This window comes from Lampetra planeri, chromosome 7 (genome assembly GCF_965212315.1).
Source record: "Lampetra planeri chromosome 7, kcLamPlan1.2.h2, whole genome shotgun sequence".
Classification (NCBI taxonomy): domain Eukaryota; kingdom Metazoa; phylum Chordata; class Hyperoartia; order Petromyzontiformes; family Petromyzontidae; genus Lampetra; species Lampetra planeri.
The window spans coordinates 12,967,652-12,992,312 of NC_136113.1; the positions used below are offsets into that span (position 1 = coordinate 12,967,652).

General features: G+C 46.7%; 1 protein-coding gene across 1 annotated transcript in view; it reads left to right on the forward strand.

Annotated features, from left to right (window-relative positions):
* The window catches only part of LOC144720153 (ryanodine receptor 2-like), a 289,470-nt gene that overhangs the window by 231,368 nt on the left and 33,441 nt on the right, over window positions 1-24,661 (forward strand). Inside the window, exons 76-89 of the mRNA XM_078596660.1 lie at window positions 1,261-1,312; window positions 1,944-2,000; window positions 2,479-2,578; window positions 3,996-4,075; window positions 5,280-5,356; window positions 7,062-7,135; window positions 15,704-15,784; window positions 18,125-18,213; window positions 19,108-19,236; window positions 20,435-20,539; window positions 20,881-20,962; window positions 21,059-22,359; window positions 23,069-23,124; window positions 23,263-23,416. Of these exons, the coding sequence (XP_078452786.1) occupies window positions 1,261-1,312; window positions 1,944-2,000; window positions 2,479-2,578; window positions 3,996-4,075; window positions 5,280-5,356; window positions 7,062-7,135; window positions 15,704-15,784; window positions 18,125-18,213; window positions 19,108-19,236; window positions 20,435-20,539; window positions 20,881-20,962; window positions 21,059-22,359; window positions 23,069-23,124; window positions 23,263-23,416 (2,437 nt within the window). The remainder of the gene's footprint in view (window positions 1-1,260; window positions 1,313-1,943; window positions 2,001-2,478; window positions 2,579-3,995; window positions 4,076-5,279; window positions 5,357-7,061; window positions 7,136-15,703; window positions 15,785-18,124; window positions 18,214-19,107; window positions 19,237-20,434; window positions 20,540-20,880; window positions 20,963-21,058; window positions 22,360-23,068; window positions 23,125-23,262; window positions 23,417-24,661) is intronic.

Below are 24,661 nucleotides of genomic sequence, written 5' to 3' on the forward strand. Positions count from 1 at the left end.
TTCCAGTTGCGAATTGTGCACTCTGCTACCCAACAGGACATTCAAGTAATGTATGAGAGTATAGGTAACGGTAGAGTAGACTTTCGATTGGAAGGTTTTCAGTGCAAATCCCATTCAGGAATGGACACAGCCCACCGTCCGTCCAAAGTCGTCTGGAGTCAGTACCCGATAATCGCTTGAGCAGAGAGACGCTTTGGCCTGTTTTGAGGTACCAGCCTGCAGCTGTGTTTTTGTTGCAGTGACAGCTTGTGTTACGGGCGGTAGTGGTGGCACAGTGATTGGTGCACTGAGTTATGAGTTCAGCGACCTGAATTCAACTCCTGGCCTACACTAACATCATTAACAAGTTATATCTGGCCTTGTTCTGGGTCTCCCCATTCATCAACTTGCACTGAAGAGTACTGTGAAGTATATACAAACAACCCCCACAACCAACACAGCATAGGGATTCCTTCATCTAGCAGTAAAAGTGGTTATAAGTTATTATTACAATTTGTTAAAATATTTATGACGGAAATAATACTTAGACTGAAATGAAATAAGTTACCTTTTAAACTGGGTTACTCATAAGAATTAAACTATCCGAATTATTTTTTCATCCCACTTTGGCATGAATTGTCTCCTGCATATCATTCCAGTAATGGGGGTCCAAGCCATCGCTGGGAATCGAACTCATCTCGCTGGGTTTATAGCACAGTATGCTCAACGCAGCGCCGCCGCTCTTACTATTTTATGCATATATATATTTTTTTATGTATCATCGACTTAAACATTTGAAAATTTTTGATTCCGGGAAATGATAGTTATTGATCAATTGAGGTGTGTTTCGTATATTCAGTATGCGTGGTTCGTACATTGGGGTGCTACGGTGGCGAGATGTTAACTACCTCGCCTGGTATACAGGAGGTCGTGGGTTCGATCCCAGCCCTGTGACGCCTGAATATATTTGGAGTTTGCATGTTCTCCCTGTGGTCGTGTGGATTTTTCTCCAGGTCCTCCAGTTCTTCCCTCCAAATTTAGAATCAACATGCGTTTAGAGTATTTGGCTGCTACAAATTTCCACGTGATAAGCCACTTCGTTGAGCTATCATTTGTGGTCAGGTCTCTTCTGAAAAAGAGCTATACAGCTCCCGTGGGCCTTACCTGGTAAAATAAAAAAAATTTAATTTAGTTTTTAGTTTGAGTAATGTACGCTGTTTTTAGCCCATTGCCTGCCCGCTTGAGTATTTGTGCACGCCGGAACACGCTTTATCTTTCCAGCAAACTCGAGGAGGATTTCCTGTACATCGCCTACGCAGACATCATGGCCAAGGTGGGTGCCACCTCTGCCATTGTCACCATACGAGCCCGTCCGCATACATACATAAAAACCACATTTTCCTGCACGCAAGTAGACTTTGTCTCGGCCCTGCCTGTGAAAAAGTTAACAGTTCGTCCGCTGCCCCACCAAGAATTTCTCTGCCCCTTCCTGGCAATATCAGCCCTAGACAACCCCAACAAACTGTTTTGCCTTCGCACCTGGGATCAATTCCAACCGTGTTTGTGCAATTTGTAATTAATTGCGAGCACCATTTAATTATATCTCTGCGTTCGTAATTATATTATCCAACGCTTTTTCCCACCATGCTCCCACCTCGTTGTATCCACTTATAACCTCACTGCCACGTAACCGTAATTATTCGGCAGATTGTAGGGGTGCGAGTGAACGGACATATGAATAGATACGTGACGTGAAACTCTCAATTGTCCGTGGGTTGTGTGCTTATAAATTACATACAAAAGTCGATATGACGCAAAAAAGTAAACGTTGCACTATTTGATACAATGGTAGATCGATGCAGTAAAATCACGCTGACAAAATAAAAAATTAGACGTCACGAACAATCACACACAAATCGTTTATTCAACTTAAAAACACCCGACGTTGCCTCTTGCCATTGCAGAGCTGCCATGCGCAGGAGGAGGATGACGAGGGAGAGGAGGAAGTGAAGTCGTTTGAAGTGAGTCTCGCTGATGCTTCTCAATGTGAGCCGCATTTACAATGAGGCTGAGAGGTTACTTGCCCCGCACCTCCGATTGGCACGGTTGGCTAAGTAGTTCAGCATCCATACATACATACATGCCTTCATTGTTTACTTTCCTGACTGTGGAATTTATTCTGCCGAAACCTGTATCACAGTGGAAAATAGGCTCGTCTTCATGATGCATGGAATTCACAATTTTAATTGCCGCTATTGGAACGCATTTTTGAGGTGGTGAAACAATTCAGCGATTAACCAATGCATTGTTTAAACGATGCAGTGGTTAAACAATGTAAATCTGCAGAATTAACGGTTGTGGCAATGACATTTTTTTTCACATATCCCATCCCAACGGAAGCAGCGGCAAACGAGCCAACCGCTGCACTGCTTGGCAAAGTGGCTGTGCGTCCACCTGCCCACCCTCACTTTGCCCCGCCTGTTGTCCCCGTGACCGCAGGAGAAAGAGATGGAGAAGCAGAAGCTGCTGTACCAGCAGGCGCGGCTGCACGACCGCGGAGCGGCCGAAATGGTGCTGCAAATGATCAGCGCCAGCAAGGGTAGGAGTTGGCACAGTGGCACCCGAGGTGGCGTAGAAGCACAAATACAATAAATAAAAAATGTCACACATTCATTTAATAACACTACCAAAAAGAGTAAACGCTACATAATGGGTGACATTTCGGGAAATGGCCGTACTTTACGGCGTTGAGATCGAGAGGCCAGAGATTTAGTGAATGAAAAGTTGGAGACTGCACTAATGCACCGTGGCGCCCTGCGAGAAATGTAGTTTTAATTATGTTTCTAGATGAACAGTCTTAAAATGGCATATGAACCCGTTACCCATGAGTAGATTGGGGTAACTGAGCTGACATTCACAAACAGTCCTTTTATTTGAGGCTGCCAGACCCTTTATAAAGCAGTGTCTCCACACTTGAATGAGCACTGGGCGGTGCTCAGCTCCATTGCCAGCGGTGAGATTCCTTATTCCTACGGCAGAGACTGGTCCCTCGTCAGCACAGCTACTTATTCACTCGTCTGCAAATTGGTTTTCACTTTACACTCCCCTGGGAGGAATGATGGGCTAAGTCGCACCCTGACTAGGATATGAACTCGGAACCTTTCATCCGTACGGGTCAAGTGTTCTTCCACAGAACCACCGGAAGAAAGTCTCGACATTTGCGTGTTACATCTGCTTAGAAATTTATATCTGGTGCCGACGGGTACACAAATATTGTTAAAGTGCTGCAGTTTTGTGATTTCACACTCAATAAAACACAGCCAGGATGTAATCTACGGAATAAATCCATCTTGCATTAATTTTAGTGACTGAAAATGTTTCATAACAGAAATGTTTTAAATTCTGATGAGTGTGTCTTTGCTGAGGACTCAAAACACTGACTTCAAATGCAGATGGCACAGCTGGTCCTGGTGTGCATGTCCCCACCAACTATAATTTTTTGCGGTCAGCCACACCAACTCTGATAGCACAACAGAAATCCTCACTTGGCACCCCACCAGTACCCACCACCACCAATTCCCCCACACTAACAGATCAGAATGTGCAAAAAAACAAAAGGCTACAAAGAAGCATGGAGGGATGCATTCTTGTAATTACATAGAAATATAGTTAACATTTCGATTTAAAGCTTTCGTGACTGCAGGGATTCATCTTCTTGGTTAACATTACGCAGGCTCGAGACAAAACTCAATATGTTAAGAAGAAAAGTGGGCTTGGGCTGGGCACATCGCTAGAAGTGATGATGGCCGATGGTCCAGAACAGCGATTGAGTGGCAGCCAAGGAATGGAATGCGACCAAGAGAACATCCAACGGGGAGATGGAGCGATAGGATCAGCTCGTGCGCAGGCGCTGCGTGGATTGTTACATTGCTGGATCGTGGGAGATGGCAGCAGCTTGTGGCTGATGACGATGGTGGTGGTGAATCTGATGAGTAAGGTGTGTGTGACTCCTGCAGGTAGTACTGGACCTATGGTGACTGCCACCCTGAAGTTGGGCATCGCCATACTCAACGGAGGCAACACCACAGTGCAACAGGTAAGGTGTCTAGGCCAGGGCCTGCCCATGCATATCAACCAGGGTCTCGGCTAGGAAAAAAACTTTGCACGGTGATTCCGTTTTCTCTGGGCACTCTGGTTTCCTTGCCTTTGAAACAGAGATGTTCAAACAGTCATTGGACGATCCCAGAATGCTCCAACAACTAATTGAGGCTTCCCTGGACAACGGCCGTGGTTGTTTCGTTGATCCTGTTTAGATATTAGAGTATCCCTGAGACCAAATACTCGGAACGAGACTGTATAAGTTGACCTTTTGAGGTTCAGTGTCAGTTGAAGGAAGCATAGCCAGATGTTGGTGGCATCAGCGTCTTCAATATATTTGCCCGCTCAAAACAATCACTCTTCTGTTCTAGATTTGAAGCTTTCGTGACTGCAAGGATTCATATTCTTAGGTTTTTTCGGTAAAGTCACGTAGGTAAAAATTTTAAATTACAATTAATAAAAGTAAAATAAAATAAAATTAAAAGCACGACGTTTCGGAGGCAACACAAGCCTCCGTCTTCAGGTGGAACCGTCACAGCACGCTTGCTGTATCAAGTAATTTTATTTTATTTTACTTTTATTAATTAAAATTTTTTACCTACGTGACTTTACCGAAAAAAACCTAAGAACACTCTTCTGTTGGCCGTCCTGTAGTGGAGCCTTCTTTGCCTTTTCTTTTCCTTGTCCATTCGGTTGTTTTTTGCTCTAATTTCTATTTTAATTCCTTGTGTCTGTTTTTAGGTTATGGCTTTTGTCATTGTGGGTAGCCCAAGCCACTCCTGCCAGTGAGACTCGCCTGGTCTTTGTGTTCTCACCTGGTCTCACACTAAATCAGCTTGAACCTCTTAGCCCAATGCCCTGTTGCCCAACAGCTTCCCTTCAGAATTGAAGACCAAAGTGAAATGTCTCCTTTGCTCAAACGAGCAATAGGCCAGTACTCGTGTTCTACTGGCGACCTTGAGAGAGTTAAACAAACTCCACATAATCCCCTCCGACAGAGGGGACTATCATCATCTCCGAATATTCATTGTTGAGATCCCACAAAATCATACTCGCTTCATCAACCCTGCTGTCGGGATGATTTTCCGAGTTAACCTCCAACCGGGATTTGAACTCACCACCGTCTATCTGTGAGGCGAGCACTCGGCAGTGATTATTTTACCGAGGCCTGTGTTTTTCTCTTGGCGTAAATTTGTTTTCAGAAAATGTTGGACTACCTGAAGGAGAAGAAGGACGTTGGGTTTTTCCAGAGCGTCGCAGGCCTCATGCAGTCCTGCAGGTGAGGCACAACCCTCATGCAGTCCTGCAGGTGAGGCACAACCCTCATGCAGTCCTGCAGGTGAGGCACAACCCTCATGCAGTCCTGCAGGTGAGGCACAACCCTCATGCAGTCCTGCAGGTGAGGCACAACCCTCATGCAGTCCTGCAGGTGAGGCACAACCCTCATGCAGTCCTGCAGGTGAGGCACAACCCTCATGCAGTCCTGCAGGTGAGGCACAACCCTCATGCAGTCCTGCAGGTGAGGCACAACCCTCATGCAGTCCTGCAGGTGAGGCACAACCCTCATGCAGTCCTGCAGGTGAGGCACAACCCTCATGCAGTCCTGCAGGTGAGGCACAACCCTCATGCAGTCCTGCAGGTGAGGCACAACCCTCATGCAGTCCTGCAGGTGAGGCACAACCTTCATGCAGTCCTGCAGGTGAGGCACAACCCTCATGCAGTCCTGCAGGTGAGGCACAACCCACGTTTACAGCTTCCCATTGGGGGCTTGGCGGGAAGGGATTCGGTGAAGGTGAAGTCGCCGTTCCCCTGGTTTCAAAATAATCCACGGTCCCATCAAGGTCTACCACCACCCGTCTTGGTTTTCCCTGGACTGTATAACCTACGTTACATCTTTCGATTTGAAGCTTTCGTGACTGCAGGGATTCATATTCTTGGTTCTTTCGGTAAAGTCACGTAGAAGGGAAATAATAAAATAATAAAAAATAATTGGACGCTGTCTTTCCGACAGCTCTGTTTCTTCACCTGAGGACGGCTGCTTGCGTTGTGGCTGAAATGTCGTGAGAATTTTATTTTATTATGTTTTATTTGTATTATTTTATTATTTCCCTTCTACGCGACTTCACCGAAAGAACGTTACATCATCCTTTCTCCTGCCGTATCCGAACGAATGGAAGCACATCCACCCAGTGGTGATATCGTTACACTTTGATGAAAAATAAGAATAAGTTTGTACCCTTTCGGGCAATAAAACATGATGCCTTGAATAAAGGTGTCAGTTTTGTACCAGTTAAAAGGGTAAAAACCTACCATTATATTTTGCCACTGGTAAAAGAGATCTCATAGTGTAAATGTTTACCCCGAACTCTCAATACTCTGATATTGCACTGTTTTTGAGTTGTACGCCTTCTGGTGTCATCTGGCCCTACACCAATGGGGACTAGGCTCTAAAGAAAGCCGTCTCGGGTGTGGGCCAATCAACTTCAAGGACAGTGCATATTATTATCCTTATCAGAGTTGCTTCTTTTTGTTTGCTTTATTGACTACTTGTGTTGTGGTCATTGCAAACATGATGCCTTGAATAAAGGTGTCAGTTTTGTACCAGTTAAAAGGGTAAAAACCTACCATTATTAGGTGTTAAGATGTTCTCCTTTTGGCATTATGTGGCCTAACACTGGTGAGACAAGGCCATACAGAAGGTTGTCTCTGGTGTGGGCCATCAGTTTCAAAGACAACGCATATATTATCAGAGCAGGTTTCTTTGCGTGTTTTTGCCACAAGTACGTGTGGTTGATGCAGACTCGTTGCCTTTGCAAAAGATATCTATTTGGTGTTTGAACATCTTAACACCTGTTTTATTGCCAGAAAAGGGTAACACCTATTCTTGTTTTTCATTATTTTTGATACTGGCAAAAAGGTCCCATACTCATTACTCTTTGCTTGTCTGGTTTCATGCTGACATTTTACCTTTTCTCTTTGTGCAGTGTGCTGGACTTGAATGCGTTTGAGAGGCAGAACAAAGCAGAGGGCCTTGGCATGGTGACCGAGGAGGGATCCGGTAAGGTCTTATTCTTTCATCGCAATGCACACGTACACACACGCCGTCTCTTAATATGAACACATGTTTCTCTTGTGGGCTCTCTCGCGTGTTCTTAATCAGTGTATTAGTTATTAACTGTGCCATTTGTTCACTATTATATGTGTTGTAATTCGCTCGCCGGAGAAATAATTCGTGAAGTGGTTTTAAATCCGTGAAAATTTGAGCATGTCCATTGGTTGCCTTGTGCTGTTAAGTTTAGGTTTCTTCCTGCTTCTCCAGTGCGATCGTAAACTTTGGTTTTATTTTATTACTTCTTTGACCTTTTATATAAAAAAAATACTTGAAATAAACCAAGGTCAGAAGTCCTTCCACTTGCAAAGAAAATCTTCAAGATGATATGCGGACAGAAAAAAACGTGAAACTCTTGGCGCACTCTGAGAATGTAATCGCGTAATTCCATATGTTCATTGACTACTGGTACCAGTGAATGCACAAACACACACACATACGCACGTACATGAGCTCGGCCACACACAGACACGTGGGAGCACGTTCGCACACGCTCGTGCAGCTGTCACCGAAGTCGTTATAGCCCGGCTACGACTGGCGAATGGCAAAGTGCTGCAGAGTGAATATTAATGTCTTGAACGAGTAGGCAAGGTTCTCCAACCGGTCAGGGGCATTACCACAGACAGACATGGCCATTATGTAACCCGACATAGGTGTGTGTTCTGCCATGTGCTAGGAATTATGAACATAGAAAGGTCAAGGTCGTGGTAGCCTAATCATACCAGTGTTAGCAGGAGTGCTAATGGATGGTAAGATAATGTTAAGTATCAATTTCTTGACGTTGAGAACCAGTTGCTAAGAGTAACACTTCAGGGGACAATGGTGGCACTGGGCTAGAATAACAAGATCGCTTGGTTTGCCTACGGGTCTCTGACAAATACTCTCTCATCATTCGGACTCCATAATGTTTCTCGTTGCGCTGTTTGATGAATGAACAGCAGCGGTCGAAGGCAAAAGATTGTGACTTCTCAGTTGGCAACAGAGAGTTTTACACTGGCGGTGCCTTGGAAACAATAACGTTTGGGAAGAAAAACACGATCGGCTAATCAAATCTTTCGATAACATCTGGGTGCACAAACACGAGCTGAATGCACATTTAGCTCGTAATAAATGTATGCTGAGAGGATTCTGTGTTTTTATGATTAAATTAGTAATTTTTAGTGCTGTCACGTGCTCTCCCCTTTCCCTTGCCCCCCACCCTCTTCCCACTTCACCTTATTTTCAAATGTTGGCCCTCACTTAAGTAAAGTGCATTAAGAGGCAGTTGCATTTAAATAAAAATGTCATATTGTTGTTGTACCTACCGAGGTTTTTTCATTAACAAATATCTAGAAATGAAAACGAAAACCATCAAAGAAAGAACCGTTTCAAGGCACTGTATTGTGAAATGCTCTTTCCAACTATGAGTCACAAACTCCTGAATTCCATATTAGCTATTTCTTAGACGGGGTTTTGATGCAAAAGGGGTGAGCCTTTATTGAGCTTCTTTTAGAAGGTTACGCTTGGAAATAAATAAGACAAAGTAAAAGTGATTTCCAGATAGAATGAGCAGGGAGCAAGTGCTGTCCTGCAGCGTGTACATCCCTGAATCGATGGTGGAAAGTCGACATTGTATGTATGTTGAACTTCTTTCGCACCGCACGTAGCCAACCGCGCTAATCAGAGGTGCGGGCGGGGGGAGGCCAACAAACTAAACACAAAAAGTGGTTCTAAACACGTGAGATTTCAATCTAGATTCCTTTGATGGGGGCAAATACTATCATCGGACAACAAAAATGTATTTTATCAGAGGACATCGACAAACAGGTGAGTTTACCGACCCCCAACCAAGATTTGAACTCTCTCCACCTTCCCGATTGTGAGCTGCTAATTTTGACTATCTCTGCGCCACCCAGCGAGGATGCTCACCGTTTAGAGCATGTGTGTTTTAAAAGGATGCAAGATGGCAATTTTTTAAGAATAAAATCACAACGACGTCTTCTTAAACCTCGCGGTGGACAAACGAAGTGAGAATTGTGTCGGCTTTCTAAGGGGAGGGATGTGTTTTCGACTGGCTGGAAGGGGTGAGTTTTTTTTTTACTTGAAAAAGTACGCAAAAATAACAATTTATTCCCAACGTTATCCTTCTGTCTGCAAAATATATTTATCCGAGGTATAACACAAATAAAGTAAACCTCCAGAATATTTAGAGCTGTCATAATCTCAGAATATTTATCAATAGAAGGAACATACCTTTTGCGAATATTTAATCTCCCGAGGCAAAGCAAAACAAACAAACGGTCGAGGCTGAACACAACACCGCTCCATCCCGTGCTGCAGAATCTGCTCATTATTCACTTCCAGCGAGAGAGAGAGAGCCCATGGTTGCGATTCACTTGAAGTGTCACGAATGTGATTCACTCTTTCGCCCGAAAAAAAGAGGTTGACATCACGACTCAAGTGACGCAGCGGCGCGTACGGCTCGCCGTGTGTTTCCCGCAGCTCGTGTCTAAATGTTTGCTTGCGAATCGCGGGACGTTGGGCCCTGTCCCTTCCCTTCCCTTTACGTGTCGTTGATGTTTCACGTTGCCGTGACGTTTGTGTCCATCATACTAATATGGCACCAAATTTAAAACAAAGCTGTGTTTTTCTTTAACTTGTTTTTTTTTTAACGATGAGAGAATTAAAAATATAAATGCCACCCATCAACGTGCTACATACCCTTTTAACAACAATGTCTGTGGAGGAACTCCCCCTTCTCCTCGCATAGATTATTTTACTAATCTAATACCTCAACTCAGCTGCTGTATTTGCATTTAATTTTCAAGCAAATTCTCACGTCTCTGTCTTTCCCTCTCCCGCCCCTCCCACCCGACCCCGGCACCCTTGCCCCCTCCAAACCTGCTCCGTTTGTGCTGATCCCCCTCACCCGTGTTCCTCCCCTGTCCTCACGCTCCAGTTCCCAGACATCAACGGGGTAACTACATGCTGCCATGCGTTTGTGCTCATCGTGTGCTTTTTGTGTAGCTTGTTAGCTCGTGCGTGCGTGCGTGCGCAACCGTGCTGCACCTCAACGAATGCCAGCTTTTGATCTGGGAATCGGCTATGAATTTGCCGTACGGGTGGAGGCAAGTGCGTTGGGGGGGGGTGGGGGGGGTGGTGCGGCTGGGCATGTGATCGGGCCCATCGGCCTCATTTTTGGCATTCGTGAAGCAGTCCGATTCATCACGGGGCTGCGGCCTAGCGGTGCCACCGGTGCCGAATGCTGTATAACTCTCAACCCTCGTGGCTAATCAATTATGAGATTATTATGACCCGCATGAACTAAGATAAATTGCCCTGCCACTGACTGTGAATGTGCATGGTTCTATAAATTGGCTGGAGAGCACAAGCGATCAGCATGCTGTTCCCACTGAGAAAATGCTTTGGGGTGAACAGCTTAATTCGTGTAACCGCCTTAAATATTTTCTTGAGATGTTTACCCATGTGTGCTCATTTTAAGGCCTGTGCATCATTCACGAGAATCGGCCTGCTGCCTCATTACATCCAGTAAACATGCCACGCTGGGCCAACTTTGGCATTCGTTGAAATACTCTTTGGTTCTTTCGGTAAAGTCACGTAGGTATAAAATAAATGTAAAACATTTTATTATAATAATTTAATTAAACATAAAAACATTTTAATTAAATCACGACGTTTTGGAAGCAACACAAGCTTCCGTCATCAGGTGGGAAAACCACAGTAAGAAATGCAATTACTGTAGTGGACAAGAGCCGTTCGTAACAAGATATTATATACGGCAAGAGGGGGGGGGGGAGGAGCCAGGGAGGAGAAGCAGGTGGGGGGTGATGAAAAGGTTTTTTTATTTTATACCTACGTGACTTTACCGAAAGAACCAAAGAGTATGGAACATTGCAGTCACGAAAACTTAAGATCTATTCGTTTTAAATGTTGGTCCAAAGTTCAACTTTAACTGGGTTGTTGCTATTATAACCCCTTCCACGTCAAAAAAAAAAATTTTCCAACGAAAATTTTCACCCTAATTGTTTTCAAATAAATGTCGCTTCCAATTATTGGATACAACAACATGTATCCCTCGTAAAAAGGAGCGAATGAATCTCAATGGACTTCATTAAAATACAGCATCTAGAAACCAATGCATTCTTCCAAGTGTGCACAAATTTAACCTTTCCCTGCCTCCCACACACCATCTATTTGAACGAATCTCAGGTTGTGTTGGAATCCCAGTCTGGAGTTGTTTTCAGTGCTCAGGTCCACACTCCACTGTACCCAGCCCCCACTGCCCCTGGACAGTTGCCATTTCAGAATCAGAATTATTTAAAATAAACTGGAGAAGGAATCCGAATATTAAGACTGGAAGAGGAATCTGATGAGCTATGAAGCTCTTTTTCACAGATGTCCGGTATGGGCGGGTCAGCAAGTTACAACAGCAAACAGTGCAAAAACAATAAAGGAGTGCAAAATAGAGGAAATGTAAATAAACAACTTCATTGTACATGTTAGATTGGGCAAGGCAGCACAGACGGCAACAAAACAATCCCAGACCACACCAAGATAACACAACACAGCAGTAGGCCCTCATCAATACAATGGAACATTCACATTGACCTATCGATACTACACCAGGTAATGATCAAATTTGACGCCCGTGAGAACGAGAGGCATGCGGTGGGCGACCGCTCGCTCCACACACGTTGGCCTGCGGTGCCAGCTCCTTTTTGTGTTGATTTTCATATCGTAAATGTTTTTATTTTATTTCTTATTTCAATATCTCACTTATTTTCCCTTGCTAGAGGATCTACGTCTCAGTGGGCTCTCATCCGGTTAGAAATAACATTTTCTCAGGTGTAAGCGTTGTTCTTCACATCATGTGACTTTTGCAGAGAATGAACGGACTGATTTGTGTTCTCTGGAAGAAAAATAAACACGGACTGGTATTTTGGGCAAATGGAGGTGGGGATTTTGGTCAGTCCTCTCATTGGTATGAGTTGTAGCAACCCGTTGTCTTCATATTTTTTCAGATGTGTCTTTATTCTAATGGGATTAGGGTTTTGTTTATGCTTGTTCCTTAATGTTCGTGATTTTGTCACGTTGTAAATTACAAGGGTGAGAAGCTCGCAAAACAAAAGAACATCAAAATAGAAGAGAACAAGACTTTACATCTGTGCACTTAGTTTATGACCAGTGGTGTAGCGTGGTTCGCATGGGTCCTGATGCAAGGATTGACATTGGGCCCTTTGTACAATTTCCCACAAATCTTCATAGCCTAGTGCCTTGGGCCGCTCTGGCTTGTGGGGCCTGGTTGCAGGTCTGCACACGCTATAGCCACACCACCGTTGAACATACCATGCAAGTACGTCGTGGTTTAATCGTTTTAACGGTCGGCGAAACGAGCTCCGTTCAAACACAGCGGTTTGTTGGCACCGATGCAAAGCACTTTGGTTGCAGTGCCGCTTGTTGAACTGCCCCAAGCTTTTGCAGTTTGGCCGATCGTCTCAATAGTCGTGCGTGCGCCACGACACCGCGACGTGCGCTGCGTTTGCTGTGTTGCACTTGTGTGGTTGTGCGTGTGTGTGTGGTGGTGTGTTTTTTGTCGTTTTTTTGTTATTGTTCTTGTTTCATCGGAGGTGGTCTCGGCTATTGACGGTGAACGCGGCAGCCAAAACTTTCCCAGCCTCCTGAACGATGAGCTGGAATGACCGACGGGCACACACTTATCCCATGCACGTTTAACTAAGCATGTCCTGAGGCTTTGATGGAGAAGAAATGCATTGATTGGAAGGTCATGAAGCCCGATGAGATTCTCTGTCTCAAAAAAATCCCATAAAGCGCTCGACCGGCCTCTAAATTGTCCTCCACAAAACAAACGTCTTGTGTGCATTTACGTTCCAGGCAAAGAAACGTGAACCCAGTACACCAACCGCTTCCCTTATGGTGACAACACAACGGCCAGCTACTCTGCGCTATGAGCCCGGTCATCTGAGTTTGATTACCGGGAATTCAGAATCAGAATATTTATTGTATCCGATGAGCTACGAAGCACTCTTTTTTGTTCACAGATGTGCGGTAGGGGCGGGTCAGCATAGCACAACAGCAGGCAGTACAAACAAAAAAAAACACAATAGGAGTGCAAAATAGAGAAATGGTAAGCGAGTCACGAGTTGGGGTCCCGGACTGGTTCAGGTGTCACGTTCACACTGACGTTAGCCACCGCCGGGAATCACACTTGGACGCGCAGGTGCACAGTGCAGTGCACCGCCCACAGCGCCACCGATTACCCCTTCAGAGCACAATTAATAGGTCAATACCGGCTTCATCATTGGTTTCAAGAGTCCGCCCAACAAAGCTCAAGACCACCCCTGATGCTTAAGTGCCCCGCTTGCCTCGACGATCTCTTGCTCCGTGTGGCCGTGCCGTTTGTGTCGCCGTGTGTCGCGCGCGTGCCGTGGCCTTCCGCCGTAGCCGTGTCGCCTTCCTGTGCCGTCCCGTGCGCTGCTGTAGGTGTCATGAGTTTGCCGTGGGCGTCAGGATGTACCGCCGTTGCCCTCCCCCCCCGGTGTCGTGCCGTGCTTGCCGTCACGTGCTGCTGTTTGTGGGGCGTCGCGCTGTGGCGTCGTCGTGTGTGTTGTCTGCGCCGCGGCGTTCCGTCGAGGGTGCGGGCGGGACTTGTGGGGCCCACTCGGAATGCGGCCACCGGCCGCCCTGCGCCCTGGGTAATGTCGTTTGTGCTGCTTCAAAGGACACCGCTAATGACTCCCCATCAGGAAACGTCAGCTGCCGCTCTGTGCAAAAAAGCGTTGGACTTGAGCTCCTCGCCCGTTATCGCACGTTAACCGGGCGCAATCGTGGATCTGTGTGTGCAATACCTTGCAGAGTTGGATTTTTCTAGGTGGGTAAGACAGAGTTACCACCCATTTCTCCTTTGACGGAACTTTTCCTTATGTTTTGTCTTTTTTGTAAGTTCTGTCAGGCACGTGCATTTCAGTGAATATCTGCATCGCAGGTTTAATACGGTTTTAGTTTGAGTCTCTCACTGGCCCCTTCCCCAATAATGAAATTATTCCCTCAACCCAAACATTTTTTTTTAAACAAACTATTCTTACTTTACCAGGTTAGGCTCACTGAGCCAAATAGCTCTTTTTTTTTCAGAAGCAACCTGGCTATCACAAATTATAGCTCAACGAAGTGGCGTGTATCCCGTTGACGTTGATAGCAGCCAAACACTTTAAACACACGTTTCTATGGCCAGCGAAGGAGCTTGGGTCGCTGGGTTCATCACGCAGTGTGCTATCCATTGTGCCACCGTTCCCCAAATCCCAATTTTGGATGCAATATGGAGCCAAATCTCATGTTTTATTGCTATCTTGTGATGCTATCATTTATAAAGTGTTACTTATGTTATGTTGACAGTTTGGAAGCATTAACTAATTACATTCTTGCACATTTGGTTGACATTGTTTCTTCCACATTGTTTAAACAAAAGATTTGATGAATTGGAGCAAATGAAAGTTCATGAACATTGAGGAAAAGTTCCGTAAAAGTGTACAGAGCAGGTGGCAGCGTGAAGACGATCAACACCAATAAAACATCGGTGGGGAGTTTGCTACAACCACCAGAATGTAATGTTAAACCACCTTTTTTCCTACAGGTAAACCATACTTACCACTATAAAAAAACAGCCAGTAAATATGTTTTAGTGACGGAATGTCAGTGACCACTGGTTCTAGTCGGGTTTATTCCAGAATATGGACGCTACTCAATTTGCCTGTAGGTTGTATTTGGATGGAATTTATAATTTTCAGAATTTGTAAATAAATCAATGAAGCCAGTAATTATATTTGTAAAAATCTATGAAAATTTAAGTTGAATATTTGTCTCCATATTTATGATATTTCTTGTTGCCAATAAATTAGTTTAGTGGTATAATGAATGTTTGTATAACGGGACTGTTTGAAATGTTTTATACTTGGCAAATCATTTAAAATTGTAAACTATAAAGAAAGGAAGACAGTCTGTCCTACGAGATTTTATATGACTTTCTACCCTACAAGATTATATTATTGTGAATTTAACCTTGAATAACCGTGGCATAAATACTGAAGAAATATAACTTGCCATGAACAAAAACCACAGAACAAAAGTTTTATTTTATTTTAATTAATATTAACGACCATTAAACCATCAGAGTTTACCTCTCTATGAAATATTAACTTCGGATTTTATATCTTAAGGCAGAACCATTTATAGCCCAGATTACGCATTTGAACAGTGTGGTTTATTGATAATTAAGTGGAACTCTTCTGTGCATTGCATCTACTGTTTATGCAGCAGCACCTTGTTGGTATCCGTTAGACCTTAGAGGTGTTTCGCACGACGGACGACGAAGCTGGGGCTCGCCTCGAAGCGGAACACGTGCTCAGGTTCGAACCGGACGGCCGTGCTTTGCGCGATCACCCCGTCCCGCGCGAGTGACACCGGACCGCGGCCGTGCCGTTACCCCCTTGTGTGTCCGTGCAGCCGACAAGGCGATGCAGGACGTGGAGTTCACCTGCGACCTCTTCCGCTTCCTGCAGCTGCTGTGCGAAGGCCACAATTCAGGTGACGCTGTCGGGGGTTGCGCTCTCGCTGCGGAGTTCACCCGCAGTCGACGCGCTGTTTTTGACGCCGCGCTTAGGCATCCCTATATTTTTTTTAACACAAACACATTCCTGCGGAGGGAGCTGGTAGGAACGTTGAGTTGCTCGGTCAATGGCCAGGGTCAATGGCCAGGGCGTGGTGTATTCCGCAAAATGGCCGACTGTGAGGGCGGGCACAAGCCGGCGTGAGTAGGTTAAACGTTGAGTTTTATAAGGGCACCACGGGGTGACCAGCCCCTCCCCTCCCCACCCAGCCCCACCCCTCCCACCCCCCCACCCAGCCCCATCCTCCCCACCCTCCCCTCCCCACCCTCCCCACCCAGCCCCTTCCCACCCTCCCCTCTCCACCCAGCCCCACCCCTCCCATTTTTGGATGCACGATGGACGGACGGACACAATAATCCCATGTGGGCTGGTGGAACCAGGTGGTTCCTACCAGTAAAACCCATCTCTTCGGTGCATCTGTGGTAGATTTGAATTGCCTGATTTTAATTACCATTTGAAGAATAATGTAAGTTTTTATTGGTTAGGATTTGTGTATACCTATTCAGTTGCCTTGGACAGTGGTTCGCAACCTGTGATGCGTGGACCACTGGTGGTCCATGGAACTGTTGAAAAAACTTTATTTTCTAAAACCAGATATTTGTGTTATTGCGCTATCAGCCTTCTAATTATGTGAGTCGATAAAAAGCAAGTGAATGGTTTTGATGGGTTTTTTTTATTACAAATATTTCGGCACCTTTCGAATCGTTTTGATGCTCTGCATAGGTTATTGGTGCGTGGTGGTCCGCGAAAATGCGTTGAGGTTTGAGTGGTCCATGAGCCCAGAACTGGAATTTAAACTCGTAACTTGTACGATTGGATTCGGATAAGTTTGTCATACTTCATCGGCAAGATTATTTAATTATCTGGGGGGGGGAGTGTTGGTAGAGTGGTGCACACGCACACACTACACTGTGAACTTTGCCAACTGAGTTGGATTCCGAGCCATGGCGAACATCAATGGGTAGGAGTGCTAGCCGAACTGGTTTTACGCCTCGCTCCTTTAGCAACGCACACTGACCAGCGTGGTTACGTATAATGGTGAACACCTTAGACACAGACATTTGTAAGTGGAGTTGGTGGTTGACGTATATTTATATTAATCGCACAAGACTTCCAGCTTGTTCAGCTATGGCCAGTAGGTGGCAGTGCACTGAATTCTTCTCTGTAGTTGCATACATTTAGTTTTTTCATCCTTTGTGTACTGCTCGTGGACATGTGTTGCAGGGACGTGCGGTCAGGGGAGGCAGGGGAGGCAGAGCCTCACCTGTTATACTCCAATGAAAATAGCTGTTACTAAAAGTAAAAAAGGAATAATCAAATAAAATAAATATTAAGATTTTTCCACTGATCTGTTTTATAAATGTCATTCTGTACGATTCCAATCATTTTTATAGTCAAAATCGCCAAATTTGCGGAGCTCCGCTGTAAATACAGGAAGAGACGAGAGGTGAGGCAGCGACCAGCTCAGCCTCCCCTCTGATTGCACAACCCCTCAATAACTGGATAGATCGCGGGCAATAAACGCGTGCCTGTTACTATCTCAGTATGTCACCAATGTAATGTTTGTAGACCCCTTCATTTCATGTCCTCGCCTTCCATACTCCAGGTAACTTATTTCACGTATATGTATAAAGTATTTAGGCTCGCTGGTCTCGTCATGAAACTGCAATGAAAAAGCACCAGGGGAGGCAGCTATCACATCTGCCTCACTGAGGGGGGCGTGTCTAACACGCCCCCACCAGTGTGTGAATCTGGCTCTGACACGAGCCAGTGCCTCCCCAGCCATTGACCTCACCGCACATCACTGATGTGTTGATGTACTCAATGTACTCATCCTGCCATATACAAAATACTCATGAAGGTAAGGGAAAATAATTGACCCAAATTAAAATGTCTTGATACTCTGAGAGAATTTCCTGGATAATTATTACAAATTACAACCGTTTGTCAATCCACTGTTGGGTCAAGGCCTCCCCACGCCTTTTGATTTATGGGGATTGTTTAGCCATAATTCACGGCACTGGTCAGTGCAGGTTGGTAAAGAGGGGACCTGTTCAGATATCAATTGCCACTGCTGTTAGCCCTGGCTATCAATTAGAGTCAGGTTACTGGGTCCATAGTGTAATTTGCCAACCACCGTGACACCAACAACATTATACACGCATGTATAATAGAGTTATACACAAAACTACGACCAAGCTGTTGGTAGCTTACTAGAAAAAGCAGTTTAATTTTGTTTTTAACTTTTCAACCGTAGATTTCCAGAATTACCTCCGGACACAGACTGGGAATAATACCACGGTGAACATCATCATCTCCACAGTGGACTACCTGCTGAGGTTACAGGTGTGGACCCACGCAGGCTACCTCTTTGAGCCATACAATCACAACACCACGGTCACTCGGCAGCGTTGTGAACCTCTAGGTGTCGAATAAGTTCACTCACATTTTTATGAAACGACCGAAACGCATCACCTGGAGTATGTGCCCCAATCACGCACTTTGTTTTCCATAAAGCGGATAAAATTAATCAAGCCAAATGTGTCTCCATGCTCAGCCATCTCAGTTGGCTACTCGAGCCCCCCGCTCTACGTCCGTGTACCAGTTGGTGTGCGCCTATGTTGCGGTCTGTAAACGTCGCCATTGGGGAGATGCTCGTCAACCGCCCCCACGTGTGCCGTGCCGGCCTTCATAGGTGCTCGCTAACAGCACTTGCCCCAACGGTCTGTTAAGGCTATACGAGGGATCTTTGTTGTTGTTTACCGATGTGATATTGAGTAAACTCCATGACGACAAACATGAAATTGGCCGCCCTCTTTAATACAGTACATCGAGCCAACAAAGCACGTGTTTATTGTCACCACATCTCACATAAATACACACTACTTTACTTTCACACGCATCGCACAGATGCATTAACACGTGTGTTTTTTTTACCAGGTTATACTGCACTGCTTGTGGCGACTACTGTTAGGGGCCTACTGAGGCCAGAACCATTGTTGGCTGACTTTACATCTCCCCTGCTTTGGTGTTGAGAGTTCATACACTATAATTTCTAGGCCAACTCAACTTTAGGGAGGCCTGTATCCTATACATACACCATTTTCCACTGACTTAGAAGTCCGGGATACATTATAGGCTAACCACTCTGCATATACACCGTCTTCCACACACAAACACACACACTTAATTGCATTACATTGTGTCATCATTGCTCCCAATCTTGCTCGGTGTTCCCAGGAGTCGATAAGCGACTTCTACTGGTACTACTCTGGCAAGGATATCATCGATGAGCAGGGCCAGCGCAACTTCTCCAAGGCGATCAAGGTGGCAAAGCAGGTGTTCAACTCGCTCACCGAGTACATCCAGGTGAGTCTGCCCTCTCCGTTCCTCTCGCCCTCCTTGCCCTGCCCCTCACTATCACTTCCTGTCCACGACTACTTGGGGCCCTCACTCTGCTGGCCTGCGAATAGCCTTGGGCCCAACACCACGCCTGGGTGAGATTTTCACTCTTCCTGGTTTTTGCCAAGATCGGACTCCTTTTTGAGGCGTTAAATGTCTGGTTTTTGTTTTCTTTTTCAGTAGTATCATAATACACCCCCGCGAGTCGTTGCATTTATGTGCAGTTCTTCGCTCTGTTGGTTTTTTGCGATATTCATTTTCCCATGACAGGTCTCATTTTTGTACCTCAGAGGTGGAAACCCTATGCCCAGGCTATCAGTCCCTCCACTTTCTGTCGAGATGAGGGCTTTGTAGGCTACCCTGCCCTTCCACCATCTCGACATGCCCACGCTTAGCTGACATGACCTCCTGGGGCCTAGTGACCAAGCCTTGTAAAATTACCTGTTGTTTGGAAAACAGTCTTTAAAAAAATCATTTTATACAATATTTAATGGATGCATAGTTTATGTAGTGTTTATTTTTTATCCAATTTTTTTTAACTAACAAGGCCAGACGATTGAGTGAAACAAGTAACATTTTGGCCCAATGTTCTATTCTCATTTTTGACTCCACAACATATTTGCTGGTTCCAGTTTGCAGCCTGGTTGCAAATGGATAACGCTCTTTTCCATCAGGGCCTGGAGTCACCCGACCATGACTGATTCTGTCAAAGCAGGTTACCATGGGAACAGATGGCTCTTCGGCCCGGCCTGGGGCAAGCTCTGTTCCAAGTGACCATGAGAACAGTCCAAACACAAGAGGAGACTCTGTCCATTCCTTTATAATTTATTCGCCTCCTCAGTTTGTTTTTATTTTGTGCCCAAAGTGTGTGTTTTAACATACCAATCTCATCCATGAAATGTCAATATGAATGTTTTGGCCTGCTCAAAAGAGTGATGGGCTATGTTCACCTCCATCGGTAGCCTTCCGCCAATGGGGTTGAAATTCTAAATCCCTCCGGTAAAAGACTCGGCTCCATAATCCCGGACCCTCTGCACTTCCACTTAACATTGTGCAAATGGCCTTGATTGCTACCTGTGACTTCACAGAGGCCCTCAGCCCTCCAATGGGGGACTGCCGGGGCAATGCATCGCACGCGAGCGCTTGCGTGTGTTCTCCCACACAGGGCCCATGCACGGGGAACCAGCAGAGTCTGGCACACAGCCGCCTGTGGGACGCCGTCGTGGGCTTCCTGCACGTCTTCGCGCACATGCAGATGAAGCTGTCGCAGGTGCGACACACGCACCGCACGCGCACACACGCGCACCCCCCACACGGACATCGCCCACACGCACGCACTCACACGCGCACCCCCCACACGGACATCGCCCACACGCACGCGCACACACGCGCACGCACACATGCGCGCGCGCACACACATTCTCACACATGACCGGACACCAGAGTTACCATCACATGCATGACACAAAGACAAAGATCCCCCCGTATAGCCTGTAACAGAGAGAGAGTCACACTCTTATGTATTGAACCGCCATCTCAGCAGAATATTCTTAATGGCAATGCCTCTTGCGATTCCACTCGCTTTCCTCCCAAACCTCTGGATCTCTACAGGATGCCAGCCAGATCGAGCTGCTCAAGGAGCTCCTGGACTTGCAGAAGGACATGGTGGTGATGCTGCTCTCTCTCCTTGAAGGTAAGGCCACCACTTCTCACGTGGGTTATAATTTCCACTGTGTGTTTGTCTTGTTACTGTCATTCAAACCTTTCGAACATTCATTTCTTTTTCCAGGCAATGTTGTAAACGGCACCATCGGCAAGCAGATGGTGGACATGTTGGTGGAGTCATCGAGCAACGTGGAAATGATCCTGAAGTTCTTCGACATGTTCCTCAAGCTCAAGGACCTCACGTCATCGGACACCTTCAAGGAACACGACCCGGACAGCAAGGGCGTCATCTCCAAGCGGGACTTCCAGAAGGCCATGGAGAGCCAGAAGACCTACAGCCCGTCCGAGATCGAATTCCTGCTGTCGTGCGCCGAGACGGACGAGAGCGAGCAGCTGGACTACGAGGAGTTCACGGAGCGCTTCCACGAGCCCGCCAAGGACATCGGCTTCAACGTGGCCGTGCTGCTGACCAACCTGTCGGAGCACATGCCACACGACACGCGCCTGCAGACCTTCCTGGAGCTCGCCGACAGCGTCCTCAACTACTTCCAGCCCTTCCTGGGGCGCATCGAGATCATGGGCAGCGCCAAGCGCATCGAGCGCATCTACTTCGAGATCACCGAGTCGAGCCGCACGCAGTGGGAGAAGCCGCAGGTGAAGGAGTCGAAGCGGCAGTTTATCTTCGACGTCGTCAACGAGGGTGGCGAGAAGGAGAAGATGGAGCTGTTCGTGAACTTCTGCGAGGACACCATCTTCGAGATGCAGCTGGCCGCCAAGATCTCCGAGTCAGACCTGGCTGAGCGCGCGGGGGCGCGGGGCGAGGAGGAAGAGGAGAACACGGAGGAGGAGGAGCTCGAGTCGAGCTTCTTCTCGGTGACGACGGTGAAAATGGCCGTGGGCTCCCTGAAGAACAACAGCACGTCGGTTGCCAAGCTGTTCACCGTGAAGAACCTGAAGAAGCAGCTGAAGAAGGCGAAGAAGATGACGGCCAAGGAGATGGTGGTGGCGCTCTTCTCCGGCATGTGGAGCCTCGCGGTTGGGCTGCTCGTCGTGGGCTTCACCGTCGGCCGCGGCTTCTGGAGGATCACCTTCGGCGGGGGCGGCAGCATGGTGGAGAACGCCAAGAAGATGACGGTGACCGACCTGCTGGGCGGCATGCCGGACCCGACGCAGGACGGCGTGCGCGCGGACGGCACCAGCGACATGCACGACCGCAAGGAGTTCCACGGCAGTGACGACGACCTGCAGAACTCGGCGCTGGCGCTCGTCAACCGCGAGGACGCTGAGAAGGAGTTCTTCACGGGCGTGCTCGGCCTCGACCTGAAGCGCGAGGGCGGCCAGTTCAAGCTGCTCACGCACGACCTCGGCGACCTCGTGCACACGGCCCACGGAGACGACGCGGCGCACGATCCGGCCGGCGCGGACGTACGTGCGCCAGGGCCTCGCCGGGCCGGGGCGTCGTGGCGACGTCTAGGACGTTCTGGGAATCGGAGCCTTGTTTAGACTGGAGGAATCCGATGGGCTTAGTGGTCACGTGGATTTTTTCTCCGGCTCTCCTCCGGTTTTTCCCTCCAGATTTAGAAACACGCGTTTAGAGTGTTTGCCTGCTATACATTTCCACATGATTAAGCCACTTTGTTGAGCTATCATTTGTGGCCAAGTTTCTTCTGAAAAAGAGCTATATAGCTCAGTGGGCCTTACCTGGTAAAATAAAACAAATAGTATGAATCTCATTGTTCACAGATGTCCAGTTTTGGCAGGTCAGCAAGTTACAATAGCGAACAATACAAAATACAATTCTAGTCATGGCTCGAGTCCAATGGTGAGTTGGCACTCCGCAGAAAGCCTGAGGGTGATCTTCCCACCGTATGGACTCGACACCCTGGTGGGGATGGTGGCAGAGGGGCAGCATAGCCTACGAAGGCCTCATCTCCATATCAAGTGTGGGGACTGATGGCCTAAGTGGGAGGTTGGCATGTCTGAGGTACAAATTTCATGGGGATATGAAATATCAACCTTTGGGCTCAGGGCCACGAACGGGACATGAGTGCCACCCCATTGCTCTTTTGAGCAGGAAATCACTCCGGCTGTTACATAATTAACGTTTTGCTTTTTGCATGTTGGGCTGCTGCAGGCAAAGAAAGGTGAAGATGGACATACGGAAGTGAAAACGGAGGTGGAGAAAGCTGAGTAAGCAATTTGTCTAACCCGGAAGAGTTTTACCGTTCGTCTCTGATTTGTCCCAAAGCGAATCGCTTGCGACGCCACGCTCTTGAGTTGCCCCCTCACCCCCGGGGTCATTGCTAAAAGGGCTCTCTCCCCCGACAGTGGAGAATATGGAGAGAAGGAGGACAAGGAGTCACAGGAGGCTCCGCAGAAGAAGAAAAAGAAAAAGAGGCACTTTGGATACAGGCACGACGACCTGGAAGGCGCCGAGTCGGACTTCTGGAAGAAGATAACGGCGTACCAGCAGAAGCTGCTGGTGAGGGAACTTGTTGTGACCGCGATGACAATCGCCGGTCACGGTGGTCCGTTCCCCCCGCCCCCGCACCTCCGGTTTAGCGCTCTGTTGGCTACGTACGGTGCAGAAGACGTTCGACGTACATACGTGCGATCGGTTGCCTCTTGTCCGCAATTGCAACGTGCTGTCACACAGTCGCGTTTGATTATTTACGCTGCCCGGTGTGGTACGGGGAGAGAATGTTGGTGCCTTGGTGGGGGGGCTGATCTGAGATGTGAAGTAAAAAGAGTGAAACTGAGGACAATTCATGTTGATTGGATGTGCTGATGTAATGAATGGATTGAGAGAGTATGTGCACACACGCCCCTTGATTAACCAAGGAGCATAAACAATGTGTGCACCTTCCAGCTCTCCGATGTTTTTTTCGGGCTGCACCGCATTGTTGTTGTTGTTTCGATGTCCAACCTATCGCTGCACATGCTAGGAGCTGAAGAAGCCTCCAGCAACATGGCGTGAAACCTGGACCAGAAAGGAAACGTACAAGAACCTGGCTGGCGATAGTCAATTTTGACAAAAGCACGCTCCGTTGTTTTAACATTGAATTATATTTCTATTGCAATGTTTGGTATTTGAATGCAACTGGGTCACCACGGAGGCGAGATGTAATCTCCCTTGCCGGGCATATAGAAGGTCGCGGGTTCGATCCCGACCTTGACGCCTGTATATTTAGAGTTTACACGTCTCTCTCCACATTTAGAATTAACATCACACCTTTAGAGTATTTGGCTGCAATAAATGTCCACGTGATAAGCCACTTCATTGGGTGATCATTTGTGGCCAGGTCGCTTCTGAAAAAGAGCCTCAGTAGGCCTTACCTGGTAAAAGAAAAATTAGTTTTACATAGTTTGAACTGAGATGAAAATGTATCACACTTTAACATTTATTACAGTTATGTTTAATTCAGGAGAGGCTTACTCTGTCTCAAAGCTCGTTCGGGAATGATACCGCCTCGCACACAAATTTCTAACTTGCTGGTTACTCCGTCATGATGTTTCACTACTTGACTCCATCTAATATTTAATGAGCCAGTTTTAAGTGCACTTTAATAACCATTTTTAAAATATCTTTTTTTTTTATCCTGTTATACAACACTGCGATTTGTTTTTGTCATGCCACCCGTTGATTTACCGTACTCATGTGCAATGCGTTGTTACTGCACTTTGGAGTATGTTTAGGGCTTAATATTTGCCACATAATTAAATTTCC